This window comes from Drosophila bipectinata, chromosome 3R (genome assembly GCF_030179905.1).
Source record: "Drosophila bipectinata strain 14024-0381.07 chromosome 3R, DbipHiC1v2, whole genome shotgun sequence".
NCBI lineage: Eukaryota > Metazoa > Arthropoda > Insecta > Diptera > Drosophilidae > Drosophila > Drosophila bipectinata.
In genome coordinates, this window is record NC_091739.1 from 11,607,937 (window position 1) to 11,624,421 (window position 16,485).

At 42.3% G+C, this 16,485-nt stretch overlaps 5 protein-coding genes across 6 annotated transcripts; 2 read left to right on the plus strand and 3 right to left on the minus strand.

Moving 5' to 3' along the window:
* Positions 1-17: 17 nt before the first annotated feature.
* On the minus strand, positions 18-4,053 carry Rab11 (RAS oncogene family member Rab11). Its single transcript, XM_017248055.3, has 5 exons — positions 3,947-4,053; positions 3,550-3,753; positions 1,840-1,961; positions 1,019-1,367; positions 18-955 (listed from the first exon to the last, which is right to left on the minus strand). The coding sequence occupies exons 2-5, from the start codon at positions 3,587-3,589 to the stop codon at positions 822-824; spliced, it is 645 nt and encodes a 214-aa protein (XP_017103544.1). The 5' UTR covers positions 3,590-3,753; positions 3,947-4,053; the 3' UTR covers positions 18-821.
* Positions 4,054-4,172: 119 nt separating this feature from the next.
* On the minus strand, positions 4,173-6,602 carry rtet (major facilitator superfamily domain-containing protein rtet). The gene is made up of 6 exons (XM_017247228.3): positions 5,853-6,602; positions 5,444-5,791; positions 5,313-5,386; positions 4,861-5,036; positions 4,497-4,802; positions 4,173-4,440 (listed from the first exon to the last, which is right to left on the minus strand). Exons 1-6 carry the CDS (start codon positions 6,276-6,278, stop codon positions 4,349-4,351), a joined length of 1,422 nt encoding a protein of 473 aa, XP_017102717.2. The 5' UTR covers positions 6,279-6,602; the 3' UTR covers positions 4,173-4,348.
* A 224-nt stretch (positions 6,603-6,826) lies between these two features.
* Positions 6,827-9,723, plus strand: Sec15 (exocyst complex component Sec15). The gene is made up of 3 exons (XM_017248139.3): positions 6,827-7,002; positions 7,077-8,170; positions 8,232-9,723. The coding sequence occupies exons 1-3, from the start codon at positions 6,927-6,929 to the stop codon at positions 9,336-9,338; spliced, it is 2,277 nt and encodes a 758-aa protein (XP_017103628.2). The 5' UTR covers positions 6,827-6,926; the 3' UTR covers positions 9,339-9,723.
* On the minus strand, positions 9,366-12,324 carry Tbc1d22 (TBC1 domain family member 22). Of its 2 annotated transcripts, none has more exons than XM_070280897.1 (6): positions 11,894-12,324; positions 11,571-11,766; positions 11,039-11,297; positions 10,455-10,986; positions 9,944-10,167; positions 9,366-9,882 (listed from the first exon to the last, which is right to left on the minus strand). In XM_070280897.1, exons 1-6 carry the CDS (start codon positions 12,252-12,254, stop codon positions 9,748-9,750), a joined length of 1,707 nt encoding a protein of 568 aa, XP_070136998.1. In that variant the 5' UTR covers positions 12,255-12,324; the 3' UTR covers positions 9,366-9,747. The 2 variants fall into 2 exon arrangements, with proteins under 2 accessions (XP_070136998.1, XP_017103629.2); XM_017248140.3 differs by having other exon boundaries at positions 11,039-11,207; positions 11,894-12,323.
* A 355-nt stretch (positions 12,325-12,679) lies between these two features.
* LOC108130055 (uncharacterized) lies at positions 12,680-16,342 on the plus strand. The gene is made up of 6 exons (XM_017248410.3): positions 12,680-12,969; positions 13,037-13,220; positions 13,355-14,705; positions 14,774-14,978; positions 15,041-15,213; positions 15,272-16,342. The coding sequence occupies exons 1-6, from the start codon at positions 12,846-12,848 to the stop codon at positions 16,172-16,174; spliced, it is 2,940 nt and encodes a 979-aa protein (XP_017103899.2). The 5' UTR covers positions 12,680-12,845; the 3' UTR covers positions 16,175-16,342.
* Positions 16,343-16,485: the final 143 nt, after the last annotated feature.

A 16,485-nucleotide genomic window follows, 5' to 3' on the forward strand; every position in this document is an offset into this window, starting at 1 on the left:
TTCCAACACACATCGAGTTTCATTTTATTTAAATTATATTTATTTAATCACACTTAACATAGCAAACACAAATGATGTTATTTCGTTTCATTTATGCATTTAAAGTTTTACAACTGTTTTGTTTTTGTTTGATTTGTATTATCAGCTAGTTTTGAAAAATTTCATTTACGTTGAGGCCAATTGATTTATTTAAATTAACTGAAGTGAAAAGTGAAGAAAACTGAACAAGAAAGTCCGCAAGTTGCTTGACAAGGAGCTGCAGTAGTTTTGTAATGGATTTTGCATCATAATCGAAGATTTCCGGTTGTCGTTTTGTCGAAAAATTAGAACTATGTATTTATGTTGCAAAAATTAATAATATTAATATTTTTAATATTAGCATATATGTATATTTATATAAATTATAGTTCTACAGCTTAAACTGAATTTGGAGTGTTTAGTTTTGCTTATATATTCATTCCCTTTTTTTTGTTGTTTGCAGACATCGACGATCACGGCGATCGTTTTATGCGATATATATTTTCTTTTAAATCTGTATATATATAAAACTTCAGTTTAAACCGCAGTTAACTACAGCCGGATGTATTTTTCGATTTTTTTGCTGACGTTTGCTTCTGGTGGTGAATTGATTTTTAATTTTTAATTTTTTATGAAAACTTGCTAATGGCTGTGATTGAAAAACACAAAATCTTCTTATGCTTCTGATCATTTTGTTGTTGGTGTTGTTGTTGTTGTTGTTGTAGTTGTAATTGTTGTTGCTGCTTCTGCTTATGTTGCTGTTCTGGCGGTTGCGGGGGGGTAGCGATATTTGCTTGGGGCGGTCACTGACAGCACTGCTTGCGCACATCGGCTGTAACAGTCGGCTTAACGTCGATGGGCTCCACGTTCGACGGACGAATGACATCGCCTTCCGGCGGATCTCTGATCTGTTTCTGCGAAACGATGCGATAGATTTCTAAAAAAAAAGAAGGGATTATTCAATAAAGCTTCAGTTAGTATCATTAAAGGATTATCTCACCTGTGAGTATGTTTTGGAATGCCGTTTCAACGTTCGTAGAGTCGAGGGCCGAGGTTTCTATGAAACTCAAGCCGTTGCGCTCGGCAAACAGTTTCGCCTCATCCGTGGGCACGGAACGCAAGTGCCGCAAATCGGACTTGTTGCCCACCAGCATGATGACAATATTCTGGTCGGCATGGTCGCGCAGCTCCCGCAGCCATCGTTCCACATTCTCGTACGTCAGATGCTTGGCGATGTCGTAGACGAGCAGGGCACCCACGGCGCCGCGATAATAGGCAGAGGTGATGGCGCGGTAGCGCTCCTGTCCGGCCGTATCCCAGATTTGCGCTTTAATTGTTTTTCCATCGACCTGGATGTGGTTGGGGGGAGAAAGCAGATGAATGAGAAAGTTGAATAGTGACAGTAATTGGCAATTTCGCCAAGATATTCTTCACCAAGTGCTGTGGTGCTTCGCCCACAAAATCAATAAATAAACGAGGGACAGTGATGATGGCCTCTTATATAAAACATTAATAGCTAAACTAAATTTTTCAATTAAAAGTACTTTTTTATTAAAGTTTCTTCATAAGCTAACCTACATTTTAGCTTGGAAAATGGCTCATAAATTTTGAATAAAAGCCAATAGGATACTTAATTTATTAGAACTCTCTAGACACTTTCAGAAATTGAATCTTAAATCATGAATAGCTCCCCCAGTATATTTACGATAGATGCCATCACTGTGTATGTCCCACACGCAAACAAACTTGGTGGGTGGTTGGGTGTTGGAGGTCCTTCTCCCAACCACCCACTGGTGGTGGCAGCCCCCTTATTTTACTCACCTCTATGCTGCGCGTTGCAAACTCCACGCCAATTGTTGACTTGGACTCCAAATTGAATTCATTGCGCGTGAAACGTGAGAGTAAATTACTTTTACCAACACCCGAGTCACCGATAAGGACAACTGCAAAGGATTAGAGAGCGTTATTAGTGTTATTCGCGGCATTGGCATTCGGTAATCGAATTGCATAATATGAGGGGGTGTTTGCCACGGTACTCCGTGTCTTGTGCGCCGGGTGGCTCTGGCTATAGGTCAAGTCCTTCCCAATGGTGGTGCGGCGGCCCAAGGTCAGGGAGAACATAAAAGCGCAATGCTCGAGGGGATTCAGAGCGAATGGTAAGGAATATTTTACGATTGGGGCTAGGGAGTTCGAGTATATAGTATGGAATATTTTGTATTATTATTGGACCTTGCTGGCTTAGTTCCTAAAGGAAAACAATAACAAAACCTCATCAAATACATTTGCGTATTATCGCCTCCCCCCCCTTGGGGACAGCCTGGTTACAGTTATCGCCGAGTGACCACCGAGAGAGCTATAAATGAGTCACTCACTTCCGATAACTCGACTCTTTCTCTAACGATCTTCGAGAGAGTGAAGAAAAAATTACAATTCTCCAGACGGATGTTGAAACTAATTAAAGCTAAGTAATAATCCGTCATTTAGTTAGGCTTTCTAGTTCCCCAACCCAGGCTAATGTTATGTGATTATGTGCTTATCGCAGTGGAATTCTTCAACAGTTATTCTCGTTTTTTTTTTTTATTTTAGCTCCATGAGTCATGCTTAGCCAATATCGTTGGGTGTGAAATTTGAGGAATCATCACAGTCACACATTGGCATGTTCACATGGCCTGAATTGACCCAAAAAGGCTAGATAAGGGTTTAAATATTTGACAAAAGATGCCACTTTTATTCAATAATGATATTCAACCACTACCATGAATGGTGAAGCTCAGCTGTGATATGAGACTTTTTTAAGCGCAATTGAAATTTATGGCGTAGTAGTTTCCGAACAAAGGAGGACTGAGAATTGATGACCCCGAACATAAACCGAAAGCGGAGAAAGATGTGGGAAGTTGTTGTAACACATTTGTGGGGCCACACAGCCCATTTCTTCCCACTGTATCTCTGCTCTCAATTGGAGTTACCAACACAGAGAGCGACACAGAGAGAGAGAGAGTGAGAGTAATTCTCAATCTGCAAAAAATCTCAATGCAAAAGCCAGCTGTACAAAAATAATAATACTAGCTGGAAATCTAATCATGGAGGAGTGGGTGTTTAACTATTTAATACTCCTCCCTAAAAATGGTACTCGCCGCTTTTATCGCGATTATATATACGATTTAGCCCTATACGATTTTTGTATGCAACGTGGCGAGAGCAATGACAAAACAGACAGTTAACGGCAAAGTACGCGTACTTGTGCTCCCCCCCTTCAAAGAGAGGGTCACCGAACGCGAGAAAGACAGAATGGGGGAAAAGGGCATCCAACTGCTGCAACAGCAACAACAACAAGAACTGACTTGGGGGGCGTACTTCTTTGACTTATTTTTGGGAATTAATCTCACACACACCAGCTCAAATGGGAACCATCATGACTGCACTTTTTGTTATTCTCCAATTAGTTTCAATTAGTGTCATTGTGTCCAGGCCACAGTTAGAGAGAGAGCCTGGGACCTCCGCCGGTAGTGGCCGTGTCATGTTTATAATTACCTTTGAACAGATAATCGTATTCGTCTTCTCTTGCACCCATTTTCTCTTTGAATTTGTTTTGCTATCGCTCGCGCCTGGCTCTATATATCCCTGGTTACTCCAGATCCGTGCCTTTATGTTTCAATGCCGTGTCGCAAAATCCAATAATTCCTGCGCACCGCCGATTTCTTTATGCGTTTTCTCGCAGCTCACACACTTTTTACACTTTTATATTTGTAGTTGTAGTTGTGGGTTGTAAAGAAAAAGAAAAATGTATATCAGTATTTGGTGGGGGAATCGATGTGTTTTCAGTCCGATTTCGGTTGCCCCGTGTAACAGCCTCTGGTCGGCAACTAATGCAGTATTAATTTGCTAATTGCAGCTGCGTTTAGCTTATTTATTTATAATTTTTTCTTACACGAAACTTAGTCACTCCCAATATACATCGAAGTGAAGTTGGCTGCGGCTTGTATGTATTGTGCCGTCATGCGACAGCGTTGCCAGACATTTAAAAAAGCTAAATCTAGCGGAAAATAGTGACAGCAGGTGAAAAGTTTTAAAAGTTTCTTTAAAGTTGTATTTTATACCTTATACCTTTTCTTATCTTAAGAAAAATAAAAGATTTTTTTCTGTAAAACGACATATAAAAAACATTTTTTATTAAAATGTGAAATACTTTTATAAAAACTATAAATTAAGTATAATGTAATGTGCAATATAAAATACTTTTATAAAAACTATAATCTAAGTATAATGTGCATTTAATACTCGCGTTTTTTTTACTTTGATCTTTAATTTTGAACATTTGTTCCTATTACTATTAAACACGAGCTCGTTGCAGTGCCAGGGCGGGATAGATGAGTAATAATCCGCCGGCAATATATGTGATTTTAGAGCCGACGCACCAGAAAGCTAAAAAACAATAAAAACTTTACAATGGAAATTCTTAGTAGCGAAGATCTTCTTACCAATGCAACCCACTACGGGTCCCAGAGCTCGAGCTAAAGCTCCCAGGGAGCGGAATATACCCAAAACTGAACCTTTCTGGTCGTCATTACCATACTTGGACACCAGGGTTGTGAGACAGGTCACCGCAAAGGCGGTGGAGATTGCGAAGAGGATCATTCCGGCGTAGAGCATACGACTGCCTTCGGCCAAGCCAACCAATATGAAAGCCGGCACAATTAAGTATAGACTGAAGATGGCATAAACCTTGATCTTTGCTTCCGGCAAGCGACGAACCACCGATCCTTGCAGCAGAGTCATGATAACGCCTGTATAAAAAGTTATTATTAATAATGATGAACCATTAAAAAAAAATATTACACTCACCTGTGGTCAAGAACATCTTGGCCTGATCCATGGAGGTGTACCCAAATTTATGGTACATCAGAAAGGTAACAGTAAACTCCAAGCCAGAATACAGGAAAAGGTATAGGAAATAAATCAATCCAATGGATCGTAAGGCATCGATGTCTTTCTTCGGTACATTTTTAATGGCGGCAAATCTAAAAATATTGAATAGTTAATGGGAAAATCGATTTGAACCATTTGATCAGAGATTATGTTAAAGGGAATCAAATCAAGCAGTTTCCTTGTAACCAATACTAATCATCAACCGTACTTGTCAACTGATAAGACAATCAAACAAACGTGCTTGACCAACCGGCCAGATAATGTTCATTAAACCAGTCAAACAACTACGCTTGGGTTGCAATAATGAATAGCTTTCGACTTGATCACACGACAGGTTCCGGCTACATGATAATTAAATTGTACCTTACCTAAATATGGCTGAGAAATTAAGCAATTGCAGACCATATGACAGCGCCGATGAGATCTCCTTAACTCGTTTTTCCTAAGAAAACATCTTTTAAGTTTTTCAAAATATTTTACACATTTGTATCCACTCTACCTTGGGCAAAGTTTCTCTCAAACAGAAAGCCAGTACTAGGAGATCCCCTGTAGCCAAACCGAACGCCAAGAGGGAAGGAAGAACGAACCATGTGCCTCCGCTGGCACTTTTATCTGAGAATATAGCGAACATGGCTCCAATCATAGGTCCTACAATAAAGCCCAGGGAGAAAGCGACGCCTACCAGGGCCATGCCTCTTCCCCTTGTCTTGACGCTGGACACATCCGTAATGACTGACATGCATAGCGAGATGTTTCCCTTGCTGATACCGCCTACAAATCTGGCCAGGACAAACAGGGCAAAGTTGCTGGAGAAGGCCCAGATTAGATAGGACAAGGCAATGCCGGTCTAGAAAACAAAAATGATTATTTTTATACATATATATCCTAAGCTTGTAAATACTACTCACCGCACAGACCAACAAGACCGGTTTCCGGCCGTAGTAATCGGATAATCCCCCAACAATTGGACTGGCTACGAACTGCAAAAAGCTAAACATGGAGCCAAGAAAGCCTCCAAATAGCACAGATATGTACCTCTCCGGAGCCCCCAAAAGCTGTTGGAACCATCGCACCCGCTCCGTAAGCAGGGCATACAAGCCGGAAGCATCATTTTGGCGATAATACTCCAAAAGTGATGGAAGCAGCGGAAGAATAATAGTGAACGCCAGTAGATCAAATAGAAGTGATATAAAAACAACATATATCATAGGATCACTTTTCTCCGCCTTTTTACTATTTTCTTTTCCATTTTCCTTGGCTTCCTTATCCACTTTGTTGTTGTTGTTGAAGTTGGAGATGGATGTCGCATTGGGGCGACTCCTAAGGTCGGCCATGATTGTGTTTAGTTTTGTTCTTTAATTGTGCCGTGATTGCGTGCGTGTACATTTACCACTCCGACATAACTGCGTACCTTCTCCGACTGCTTTTGGCCCCAAAAACCAGAAAAAGACCAACAAACTGCTCCAAGCCGCCACCAGAAGTGAAAGCTGAAAAGTAACAGCTGATGGGGAGGCGGCCAACGATGGTCAGACTTCACAGAGTTGTTCATCCCAATGAACATAAATTATATAGTTTAAAAGACTTATACCCATATAGTACACATATTCTAGTTTATATTTCAATATATTTAAAAACTTGTTGCTTTAATTTATATTTGTACAAAACATTAAGTGTTGGAAAAGATCTGCAGACCTAACAGCTGTTAAAAACAATAGGAAGGTGGAGAAAATAATTTAATAAAGGCGAATCATTTTGTTAATTTTAATTAATATTGTTGTCGATTTAAATAAAATTTAAGGACCTTTAATAAAGTTTAAACTTTATTTAAAACCCATCTACATCACTATTGGCGCTGTTATCCAGCACCTTTTGAAAACACTTGCCATTTTAAGAACTTTTCAACACAGGTCAAGAAGGCTGAATAATTTTTTAATTGATTTACCGTAAAATATAAAAAATATATTGGAAAAAATAAGACAATAATGTCAAAGGTAACCGTGCAGGACATAGAGGCGGTGGACGACTACTGGGGTCCCACCTTTCGCTCGATACTTGAGGGTAAGACTTGGATTGGTCTGAAATCCGTTTTGTTTACGCCCATTGGCTTTGTAATTCATTTCGTCATTCCATAGGAAACAATACAAAACAGATAAGCGAACAATTGGACCAGCGGATCAGAAGTCACGACAAGGAGATTGAGAGGATATGCAACTTGTACTACCAGGGCTTCATTGACTCTATACAGGAGCTGTTGCAGGTGCGCACACAGGCAAAGCAGCTTCACGATGAGGTGCATTCGCTGGACACCTCGCTGCGCCAGATAAGTGCCTCGTTGATCCAGCAAGGCAACGACCTGGTCCGAGCACGCCAAATAGAGTCCAACCTGGCCAGCGCTATCGAGGCGCTGAAGTCCTGCCTTCCAGCACTGGAGTGCTACATGAAGTTCACGCAGCAGGCCAAAAACAAGCAGTATTACCAGGCACTGCGTACCTTGGAGACGTTAGAGACAGAGCACTTGTCGCGGCTTAAAACCCACAACTACCGTTTTGCCACCCAGATGCAGATTCAGATACCCATTATAAAGGAAAACATCCGTCGATCCTCCGCCTTGGATTTCCGCGAGTTTTTGGAAAACATTCGAAAGTTCTCACCGCGTATCGGGGAGCTGGCCATCACCCACACCAAACAGCTCCAGAAGCGGGATATTAACGCCATAATCGCCGAGCATATGCAGCAAGCGAACGGCGACGCAGCTGACGATGATGCCAATGTTAGTGCCCAGGATCTCATCGACTTTTCGCCTATTTACCGCTGTCTGCACATTTATATGGTTCTGGGGCAGCGGGAGTACTTTGAAAAGGACTATCGACAGCAACGCCGTGATCAGGCCAAGCTTGTCCTCCAACCGCCACCCAATATGCACGATAATCTGGAGGCTTACAAGACGTACATATGCGCCATTGTCGGTTTCTTTGTCGTGGAAGATCACGTCAAAAATACCGCCGGCGATGTGGTGACCAGTAGCTATTTGGAGGACCTCTGGTCTAGCTCTCTTACGAAGTTCATGAACGAGATCAGCATGAGCTCTTCGTCATGCACTGATCCGAACATCCTATTGCGCATCAAAAACCTGATTATGTTGTCCATCAACACGTTCAAGTGCTATGGCTACACCGTAAATATTCTCTGGGAATTGCTGCACAATATGCGGGATCATTACAACGAGGTGAGAAGTGACTTTAAAAATAAGCATGATTCCCTACTAAAGCTCATATTGATAATCCTAGGTTTTGCTGCAACGATGGGTGCATGTTTTCCGCGACATTCTCGACAAGGAGCAGTTCCTGCCGATGGTGGTTCAGACCCCTGAGGAATATGAAGCTATTCTCGAGCGGTTTCCCTTCCACTCTGACCAGCTTGAGAATGCACCCTTCCCCAAAAAGTTCCCCTTCTCGCGCATGGTACCGGAGGTGTATCACCAAGCCAAGGAGTTCATGTACGCCTGCATGAAGTTCGCCGAAGAGCTCACCCTATCGCCCAACGAAGTAGCAGCCATGGTGCGAAAGGCAGCTAATCTGTTGTTGACGCGCAGCTTTAGCGGATGTTTGTCGGTGGTATTTCGCCAGCCGAGCATTACATTGACGCAGCTCATCCAAATTATAATCGACACGCAGTATCTGGAGAAAGCTGGCCCGTTTCTCGATGAGTTTGTGTGTCACATGACCAACACGGACCGAAGTGTATCACAAACTCCCTCGGCCATGTTCCACGTTGCTCGACAGGATGCCGAGAAACAGGTTGGCCTGCGCATATGCTCCAAGATCGACGAGTTCTTCGAGCTAAGCGCCTACGACTGGCTCCTGGTAGAGCCTCCTGGCATTGCCTCCGCATTCATCACCGATATGATTTCGTATCTGAAGAGCACCTTTGACAACTTTGCCTTTAAGTTACCGCACATTGCCCAGGCCGCTTGCCGACGCACCTGCGAGCACATTGCCGAGAAGATATACTCCATAATGTACGACGATGATGTGAAGCAGATATCCACGGGCGCGTTGACCCAAATCAACTTGGATCTGATGCAGTGCGAGTTCTTTGCGGCATCAGAACCTGTTCCTGGACTAAAGGAGGGAGAACTAAGCAAGTACTTCTTGCGCAACCGCCAACTGCTGGATCTCCTCATTCTGGAGGAGTGGAGCACGTACTTCCATGACTACGGAAAGCAAGAGAACCGCTACCACCTGGTCCAGCCTCAGTCGATTATAGTGATTCTAGAGAAGATCCGTGAAGCGGACAAGAAACCTATTTTCTCGCTGGTCCGCAAGAATGACAAAAAGAAGTTGTTGGAAACGGTTCTCAAGCAGTTGAAGCACATAGCTGAGCGGCAGAACTAAGAGAGAGGGTATAACTTAAGTCGCCTTTCACTGAATAGCTTTTTTCATTTTTATTATTTTAAGCTAAATCGATTTATTTAAGATTTGATTCGATTTGTTTTTATAAAAGACAAATTTGTAATTGAAACTGCTCTCGACCCGTAGAACGTGTTGAATTGTATTTTCAATTTTGATTTGTATGTACAAAAAGGGGATAATTTTTTAACTTTTACGTACGAATTCTTTAAAATGAAAACACAAAATTGTAAATGAGAGGAAGAGAAGAAACAAAACATAGAAACGGCTAAATAACAAATTGTATATAATTATTAGATGTATATGTAGGCGTACGTTTATGTGTAGGTATATTCCGCAAATTTTAGTAAACTAACTTCTATGTTACGTATATGCATGGTTTGTGATTCTTTTGTCAACTCTTCGTTTCCAGATGCTTGGGTGCATCGGCGTACGTGAACTTAAGGCGGAATGCCTCGGCCAGTAGAACGTTGATTTGGCGATCGGACCAGTTGTGTGTTGGCAGATTTTGTAGCAGCAACATGAGACCCTGCCGATGGATATTACCATATAAATTTGGTGGACAACAGATATATATTTAAACGACTTACCTGAAAATCGTTTTGTTGCATCAGCTGCTCCTTCCAGTGCAGCAAAAATGCGGCACACACGTACAAATGGAACAGGGCGAATCCGTCGGACTCGGCCAGATATGTGTCCCACAAACGGATGGTGCAGTGCAGCGGTAGTTCGCGTGTCAGCAGATTATTCATCCAGCGAAATGAGAATTGCAAGTAGTCGACACCATGCGCCTGTAAATGACGGTGTAGATTCACTGAAACATGTAATGGAAATTAAATATAATTATTGAATTGTTAGCTAGGGTTAGATGAGGTAGAAGGGTTAAGATAATTGTGGGAATTACAAGTTGTGTTGTACATGGAAGCTATACCACTTGATAAGATCATCATAGACATTATCACCTTTAATCTAAATCTTTAATGTTACCTTCAGCGGAGCAACGTTCCTTTTATCTTATCTTTCATTCTACATCGTATATATATATATATCTTTTATCCTCCTTTATTGAAGATATCTTAAGATACTCATCCTTAAACTTACCGTCAATACGTTGTATAAGATCCTTGAGTTGGTTAACCTTCTCCTGTATACCCAGTTGCGCAAAGATATAGTTATCCTGAATGCAATCAAGAAACTTGGATAGGCACCAAAATGAGTCGGCCTCGATTATATTACGAGTACCCTCGGGCAGCGTAGACATCTCATACTTTTCGAGATCCGTGTCCGGCGACAGAGCCTCCTGGAGAAAGACAATGAAGAAGGGCGTAACAAGATCGTTGATGCCCTGAACGTAACCGGAAGCTGGATGTCTTATGGCCCAGATAAATAGCACTCGCTCGAACATCTCCTGCACGAGCTTTTGCTGGAAGAGCGGTATTTGGGGATTCATGCGAGGCACATCGATGTGAATCTGGCGGTACGTATCCTGTTGCGTCTCATCCTGACTGTCCACGCGGAAGTAGTTGTGCCTGAGGTCTTGGTATCCTTGCCGTTTACTCTCCAGCACCGCCATCCGCCGTTCACTCGAGGGTGGAAGATATTTTGAGAGCAGCCTCCAGCTAACAGCGCGCATCTTCGGAAATATATTTTAATTTCTGGTCAGTTTCTTGAAAGGGATTTCTTACCTTTCTGGGCACTCCCGACCAGCTCAGTTTCTTAAGAGCCGCCAAATCCAGCTGTGGCGAATCGAGAAGTACCTGGAACTTTTCAATCTTCGTCTCATACTCGCTGTCCTGGCAATCTGACCTAATCTTCTGAAGCTGCGGCCGTCCTGGGTAGTTCCGTAATCTTGATCTGTAAATGCAACCCCGATTATTATCCATGCCGGGATTCAGTGCTTGCGTTCTTGACTCTAAACTTGGTGACTTGAATTCATGGGAAGGGCTGGGGTGTGACGATTTGTTAAGGAAGATAGACAGAATTCAGGGCGGTTATCGTAAAGTTATGTTGGCAATAGTTTAGAAATGTCTGGGAGCACCCTTAAAATTTAGTTAATCAAGTTAATTATGTTTAAAAATCAAGCTTACATTACTGCCGAATGCTACGAAAGAAATGCGGGTGTGTACTTTCCCCACTCCGCCCCTGACTTGTTTGCACAACTGCTGACTTCGAACTCAACTTTCTATTTGACTTCCCGGTTCCGCTTCCTCAACTCACCTGTTCTCGTTGCTGTCCGGTTGGTTCCGGCGGTCTTCCTTGCCTTCTTCCGCCGGGTTTCCACTTGGCGATATCACTTCAGGACCGCATTCATTTAAGGTCTTGGGTGCGTTGTGGTTCTGGTTGCTCCGCGAATGCGTTTCAATCACGTTAAGGGCCACCGTCTGGGACACTTGGCGAGAAATCCTTGCAGTATCTGTAAAGGAGATCATCATGGGAGGGAAAACTTAAAAATATGTTTTGGGACCATGTATACTAAGTTAAAATGTATATTTTTTTAGACAAAGAAATCGTAGAAAGAAGAAACATTCTGTGATTATTACCGCCGGCTCCCGCTGCTGCAGCTGCTGCTGCTTCCGAGTTGCTGATGATGCAGAACTCATCGTCGCCCGTGTCCCAGGCATCGCTCACCGACTGCTGATAGTCCCGGAAGGTGGACACCATGCCAACTCCAAGTCCCGCAGACTTATCAAGCTCCCGCTTCGGACTGGGCCGTCCGGGCACCCTCCGTCCGCTGTTTTTCCAAAAGGTCGAGTTCGAATGTGAGTTTGCGTTGGCCAGGACCCCGGCACCGCTAGCTCCACTGACTGTTCCTGTTGCGGATCCAGCTGCTGCTGCTCCAATATTTACTGTTGCGGAATCTGTTTTGCTTTTTATTGCAGCTTGCTCTACATTATTATCCATTATACGTCCCCTAGGTCCGATTCGATGTCAGCGTCATTATTTTGCATCCACAGACAGTGTTACCGTTCTTTTATTTGTTATTTGGGGCGCTCGGCTCATAGGCAGTGATGGTCCATTGGGAGGGAATTGGATTTAGTTTATATATTAAATAATATATAATTTATACGTATTAAATATTTTTATAAGTGAATATTTGATAAAATCTGCATTTTATTGTTACAGTATGCGCAAAACAATATATTTTTTAAAATATTTGGGACTGGGAAAGTGTTTGTAATTATTTTATTTTAAATTTTTTTTTTACAATTAAAATAAAACTAATTGACTTTTGGGAATGAATGAAATATTTATATTCTAAAATTAATCATCTCTATTTAACCTTAAATACTGTTTTAGAACACCTGGCAACTCTGTTCGACATTTTGCAGGTAGAACGAAACGGTCTGCTTTGAAGGCAAAACAAGTGTCTTTCGGCGTGATAAGAGCGGCAATCAAACGATTTCATTATTTGTTGAACCAATTGCAAGTTGAAAAAGTATGCCCTAGAAGGAGTCGCTGGAGAGGCTACGTAGTCATCGTGATACCAGCGATATGCAGAAGCAAGAGGAGGTGCTGTCGCGCCTGCGCCAGATACTAAACATATTTTTGCGCGATAACTTTTCCACAACCAACAATGTTTACTTTGAGAAGCTCCTCACGCACTTACAGGCCAAGGGTGAGTGGGTGGTATCTGCTACCCATATTGATAGTAATATTAATTCCCGATCGATTTGTATCCTCAGAGAATGCATATGTACTGCAGGATCCTTTTGTGGTCGATTGGGTGGACAAGTGCATGACCATGGTTATGGAGGACGTCGATACAGTTCACCCGAAAGTAGTATCTTTTATGCTCAATCTAACCAGCTATCTGGCGGCCAACGAGTGGATGATCATACGGTTGAGGGAGTTGGACATTGTAAACAGGTTGGATTTTATTACAGAATGATGGAGAATGGAAGAAAGCTGATGCTATTTATGATACCATTCTTCACTAAAGTTATATTATCTTTTTTTGCAAAAAAGACCAAAGGTCATGACGATTTTTTTTTACTTTTCAGAACTATGAAATTCTTACAAATGGATCGTTCCTACAGCCCCTCAATTAAACTTGGAGGTATTAGGCTCATGAAGGGCGTCGTGGTTTATAGCATGGGGTTGGCTTTCCTGCGTATTCATCGCGCATGGACGCTACTCATCCAGTACTCCAACAATGATCATACCTTGTATGTGGTTCGGGAGGCCAGGCAACTGCTCTTCGAGATGCTGTATAAATTTTGCGATAAGCTTAATGATAAGGCCGTCACTCTGGAGTTGCTGGCCGAGATCATGAAGCCGATTCACGATAACCTGTATAAGAAACACGATGGCGAGGGTGAAGAGACTGCCATTCACATAAAGGTGGACGACAACGAACTGCTGCACAAGATCTCTGCGACCCTGGACCTTCTCACCTACATCCTGCAACAGACACTGGTGCTGGAAGAGCGAACAAGTTTAGTAGCCTTGCTTAAAGAGCACCACGAATTCGATTATACGATTTGGAAACTTATTGATATGACGCACAATCCATACTTTATCGAAAAGATCTTTACCACTTTAACTAGCTACAATTTTGCTCTGATGATGCACGAGAAGCTCCTAAATCCAGACGCCACCGAACCACCGGAGGAGTTCACGGAATTCGGCTTGGCCTTTTTTAACCACATGAAGTTCTGCATCACCCGTAAGGATGGAATCAGCTTCGTAAAGCTGGCGGAGATCAATCATGTACTGTGGAAAAAGCTGGGTGCGAGAGCGCCAAAGGAAATTGTCATCCAGCAAGAGCGTGTCACATTTGAAAATCAGCTTATTTGCTTTCATATGCTGCCTCTGCTCTTCTCCATGAAGTATGCAAAAACACTGGAGGCGGAAAACAAGGTCGAACTGTTCGACGCTTATGTGGTTAAGCTCTTAGAGATCTCCTGTGAGCAGACTTTGCGCCTTTGCTACAGCATGCGCGACGCCTTCTTCACTCCAGACGGCACGGGCTTGTCTTTGGTGACCCCCGGATTGGCCAACAAATGCATTCATAGTTTGCTCTCGTTAGAGAAGGTCCTTGATCGTGAACAGGCCGTCACCGTGTGCCAGGCTCTATTGTATGTCCTTCGCGAAGCTGTGGCTATGAATGCCATTACTAGCGACTCTCAGGATGATTGCCACAGCGTTAGCAGCACCGGCAGTTCCTACCTGGAAATGTATCCTCGTGGCACAGAACTGGTTGTGAATGATCCCCAAGTACTGCACTCTGTCATGGTGGGATTGCGCACTCTGATAGAGCGGTTTAAGATAACATGGAAGGAGTCTGTAGAGACCATTGGTCTAGTCAATTGCCTAGCTTTCGTTTTAGAAAACACCAATATGGATGCCAGAGTGAGTCTACTTTTTTTTTTAATTTTTTTTTTATTGATATATAATTATATATTTTCTTTAATTATTAGTGTACGGTTCAGGCCTTGAAACTTGTTCAGCTAGCAGTGGAGCATTTTCTTTCCCCAAACATGGCTCTGCTAGTGGATAACCTGCAGGGCTCAGCTTTAGTTTGTTTAGGCCCTATCATCGTTAAGCGAATGCACGACACCATGTGGGAAGTGCGTGACACCACTTTGGAATTGACAACCTCCATTGCTAGCATCTCCCGCGTCAGTAAGTAGACTATAATTTGTATTCATTATTGAATTGGCAGTTAAAGCTTAATACTTCCCCAGAGTTCCCCGCCTTCCAAAGGTTTTTAATCGACTCGAAGATACCTCCAATAGTCTACGAAATGGCGAAGAACGATTCAGAGAGCTATGTACGAGCGTCTGCCTTCAAGTGTCTGGCGGAGATGGTCTCTATAAACCTTTTATGGGAGAATGGCCTAAGTCAACTGGATCTTGTGGTAAGATCGGAAGAATTTTCCACCTGATGCGATACTAAAAATAGTCTTTTATTGTCAGGATCATTTACTCTATGTGATGTATCGGGAGAACGATGATATTGTTAGAGCCGAAGCCCTTATAACTCTAAGAAAGATTTACGAACACCGAAAAATCCATCAAAAATACAAAAACACCCTGTTTTCCACGCTTAACTATTGTGTGGTAGGAGACCACCACACCGAAGTAAAGATGAATGCATTGGAGTTTTGGAGGAGAGAGTTCTATCGTCAGTTCACTAATCAAGGCATGATTGACGGAGTCTTTCCCACTGTTACCTTCTCCAAGGAACAAAAAAAGATTGTCACACTGACAGAGAAGGAGATCCAGACTAGTATCGCCAAGGTTTTTGCTGAGGTTCAGCAGTATGGCTACTTTGGTGTATTACTTAAGAGTCTGCGCGATGAGACCTCGAAAGAATTGTTGGCATTCCTTATCAAGGGCACAACTATAATGATGGAAAAATTTGAGAAATACAAGGGTATACTGGAGGAAATTGAAATGCGATCACCATTGGATACGGATCAGTGCTCGTTTAATTTCCCATCGGAACAGCCGACACCACCAACAACTCAGCCATCAGGAAACAAACCTTCAATAAATCCCAGCGAAGCGGACGAGATTATTGAGGCGATTCTCAATTCGCAGGACTCTCAGCTTTTAGAGAAGGCTTTCGAGGCTCAAATGCAGCTCAATGCAGATGATGAACCTTCGAAAAAACGGCATATAGACGAGTTCTACTATAAGCAGTTTGCAATTCCGATGCGCCAGTTCTTCGCGGAGCTAAAGGCTATCAATCCCGACCAACTTCTGAAACAACAAAAAGAGTGGTACGAGTGCGAGGAGAGTTTTACATCGCTCTTGGATGATATACTGAGCGCGATAAAACGCGATGATGAGAATATGATTTCGGATTGCTATTAATCCCAGGCAGAGCCGATTGAAAGTCACTGTGAAGTAAGCTTAAAGTGTTTTTTCCTAACCAGAAACTATTTTTGATAAATTTGTATGAGATTTAATTCCACTACCAAACAATAAAAAACAATTAAATTATTCTTTAAGATAAGCTAAGATGCACAATGCAAAAATGGGGAAAAAGGCAGCTTTTATAGTTTTTAGTTTAAGTAACCACTTTTGTTAATTTTCGATTCATCATTTTTAAATTGAATTCTTTGAACATTTACTTTTTAAATAAAAAATACTTGATTTCGAAAATAAGCTTTACAAGTTTAAAT

Excerpts from the sequence above, each read along its gene's own strand:
- Rab11 (XM_017248055.3), bottom strand. The coding sequence starts at position 3,589 with ATGGGTGCAAGAGAAGACGAATACGATTATCTGTTCAAAG. Across the intron at positions 1,368-1,839 it reads TTGCAACGCGCAGCATAGAG|GTCGATGGAAAAACAATTAA; the intron begins GTGAGTAAAATA and ends AACCACATCCAG. Across the intron at positions 956-1,018 it reads ATTCCAAAACATACTCACAG|AAATCTATCGCATCGTTTCG; the intron begins GTGAGATAATCC and ends CTTTTTTTTTAG.
- rtet (XM_017247228.3), bottom strand. The coding sequence starts at position 6,278 with ATGGCCGACCTTAGGAGTCGCCCCAATGCGACATCCATCTCCAACTTC. Across the intron at positions 4,803-4,860 it reads CAAGATGTTCTTGACCACAG|GCGTTATCATGACTCTGCTG; the intron begins GTGAGTGTAATA and ends CTTTTTATACAG. Across the intron at positions 4,441-4,496 it reads ACCCGTAGTGGGTTGCATTG|CTTTCTGGTGCGTCGGCTCT; the intron begins GTAAGAAGATCT and ends ATTGTTTTTTAG.
- Sec15 (XM_017248139.3), top strand. The coding sequence starts at position 6,927 with ATGTCAAAGGTAACCGTGCAGGACATAGAGGCGGTGGACGACTACTGG. Across the intron at positions 7,003-7,076 it reads CTTTCGCTCGATACTTGAGG|GAAACAATACAAAACAGATA; the intron begins GTAAGACTTGGA and ends GTCATTCCATAG. Across the intron at positions 8,171-8,231 it reads TGCGGGATCATTACAACGAG|GTTTTGCTGCAACGATGGGT; the intron begins GTGAGAAGTGAC and ends TGATAATCCTAG.
- Tbc1d22 (XM_070280897.1), bottom strand. The coding sequence starts at position 12,254 with ATGGATAATAATGTAGAGCAAGCTGCAATAAAAAGCAAAACAGATTCC. Across the intron at positions 10,168-10,454 it reads TCTTATACAACGTATTGACG|TGAATCTACACCGTCATTTA; the intron begins GTAAGTTTAAGG and ends TACATGTTTCAG. Across the intron at positions 9,883-9,943 it reads TGCAACAAAACGATTTTCAG|GGTCTCATGTTGCTGCTACA; the intron begins GTAAGTCGTTTA and ends ATCCATCGGCAG.
- LOC108130055 (XM_017248410.3), top strand. The coding sequence starts at position 12,846 with ATGCAGAAGCAAGAGGAGGTGCTGTCGCGCCTGCGCCAGATACTAAAC. Across the intron at positions 14,979-15,040 it reads TGCTAGCATCTCCCGCGTCA|AGTTCCCCGCCTTCCAAAGG; the intron begins GTAAGTAGACTA and ends ATACTTCCCCAG. Across the intron at positions 15,214-15,271 it reads TAAGTCAACTGGATCTTGTG|GATCATTTACTCTATGTGAT; the intron begins GTAAGATCGGAA and ends TTTTATTGTCAG.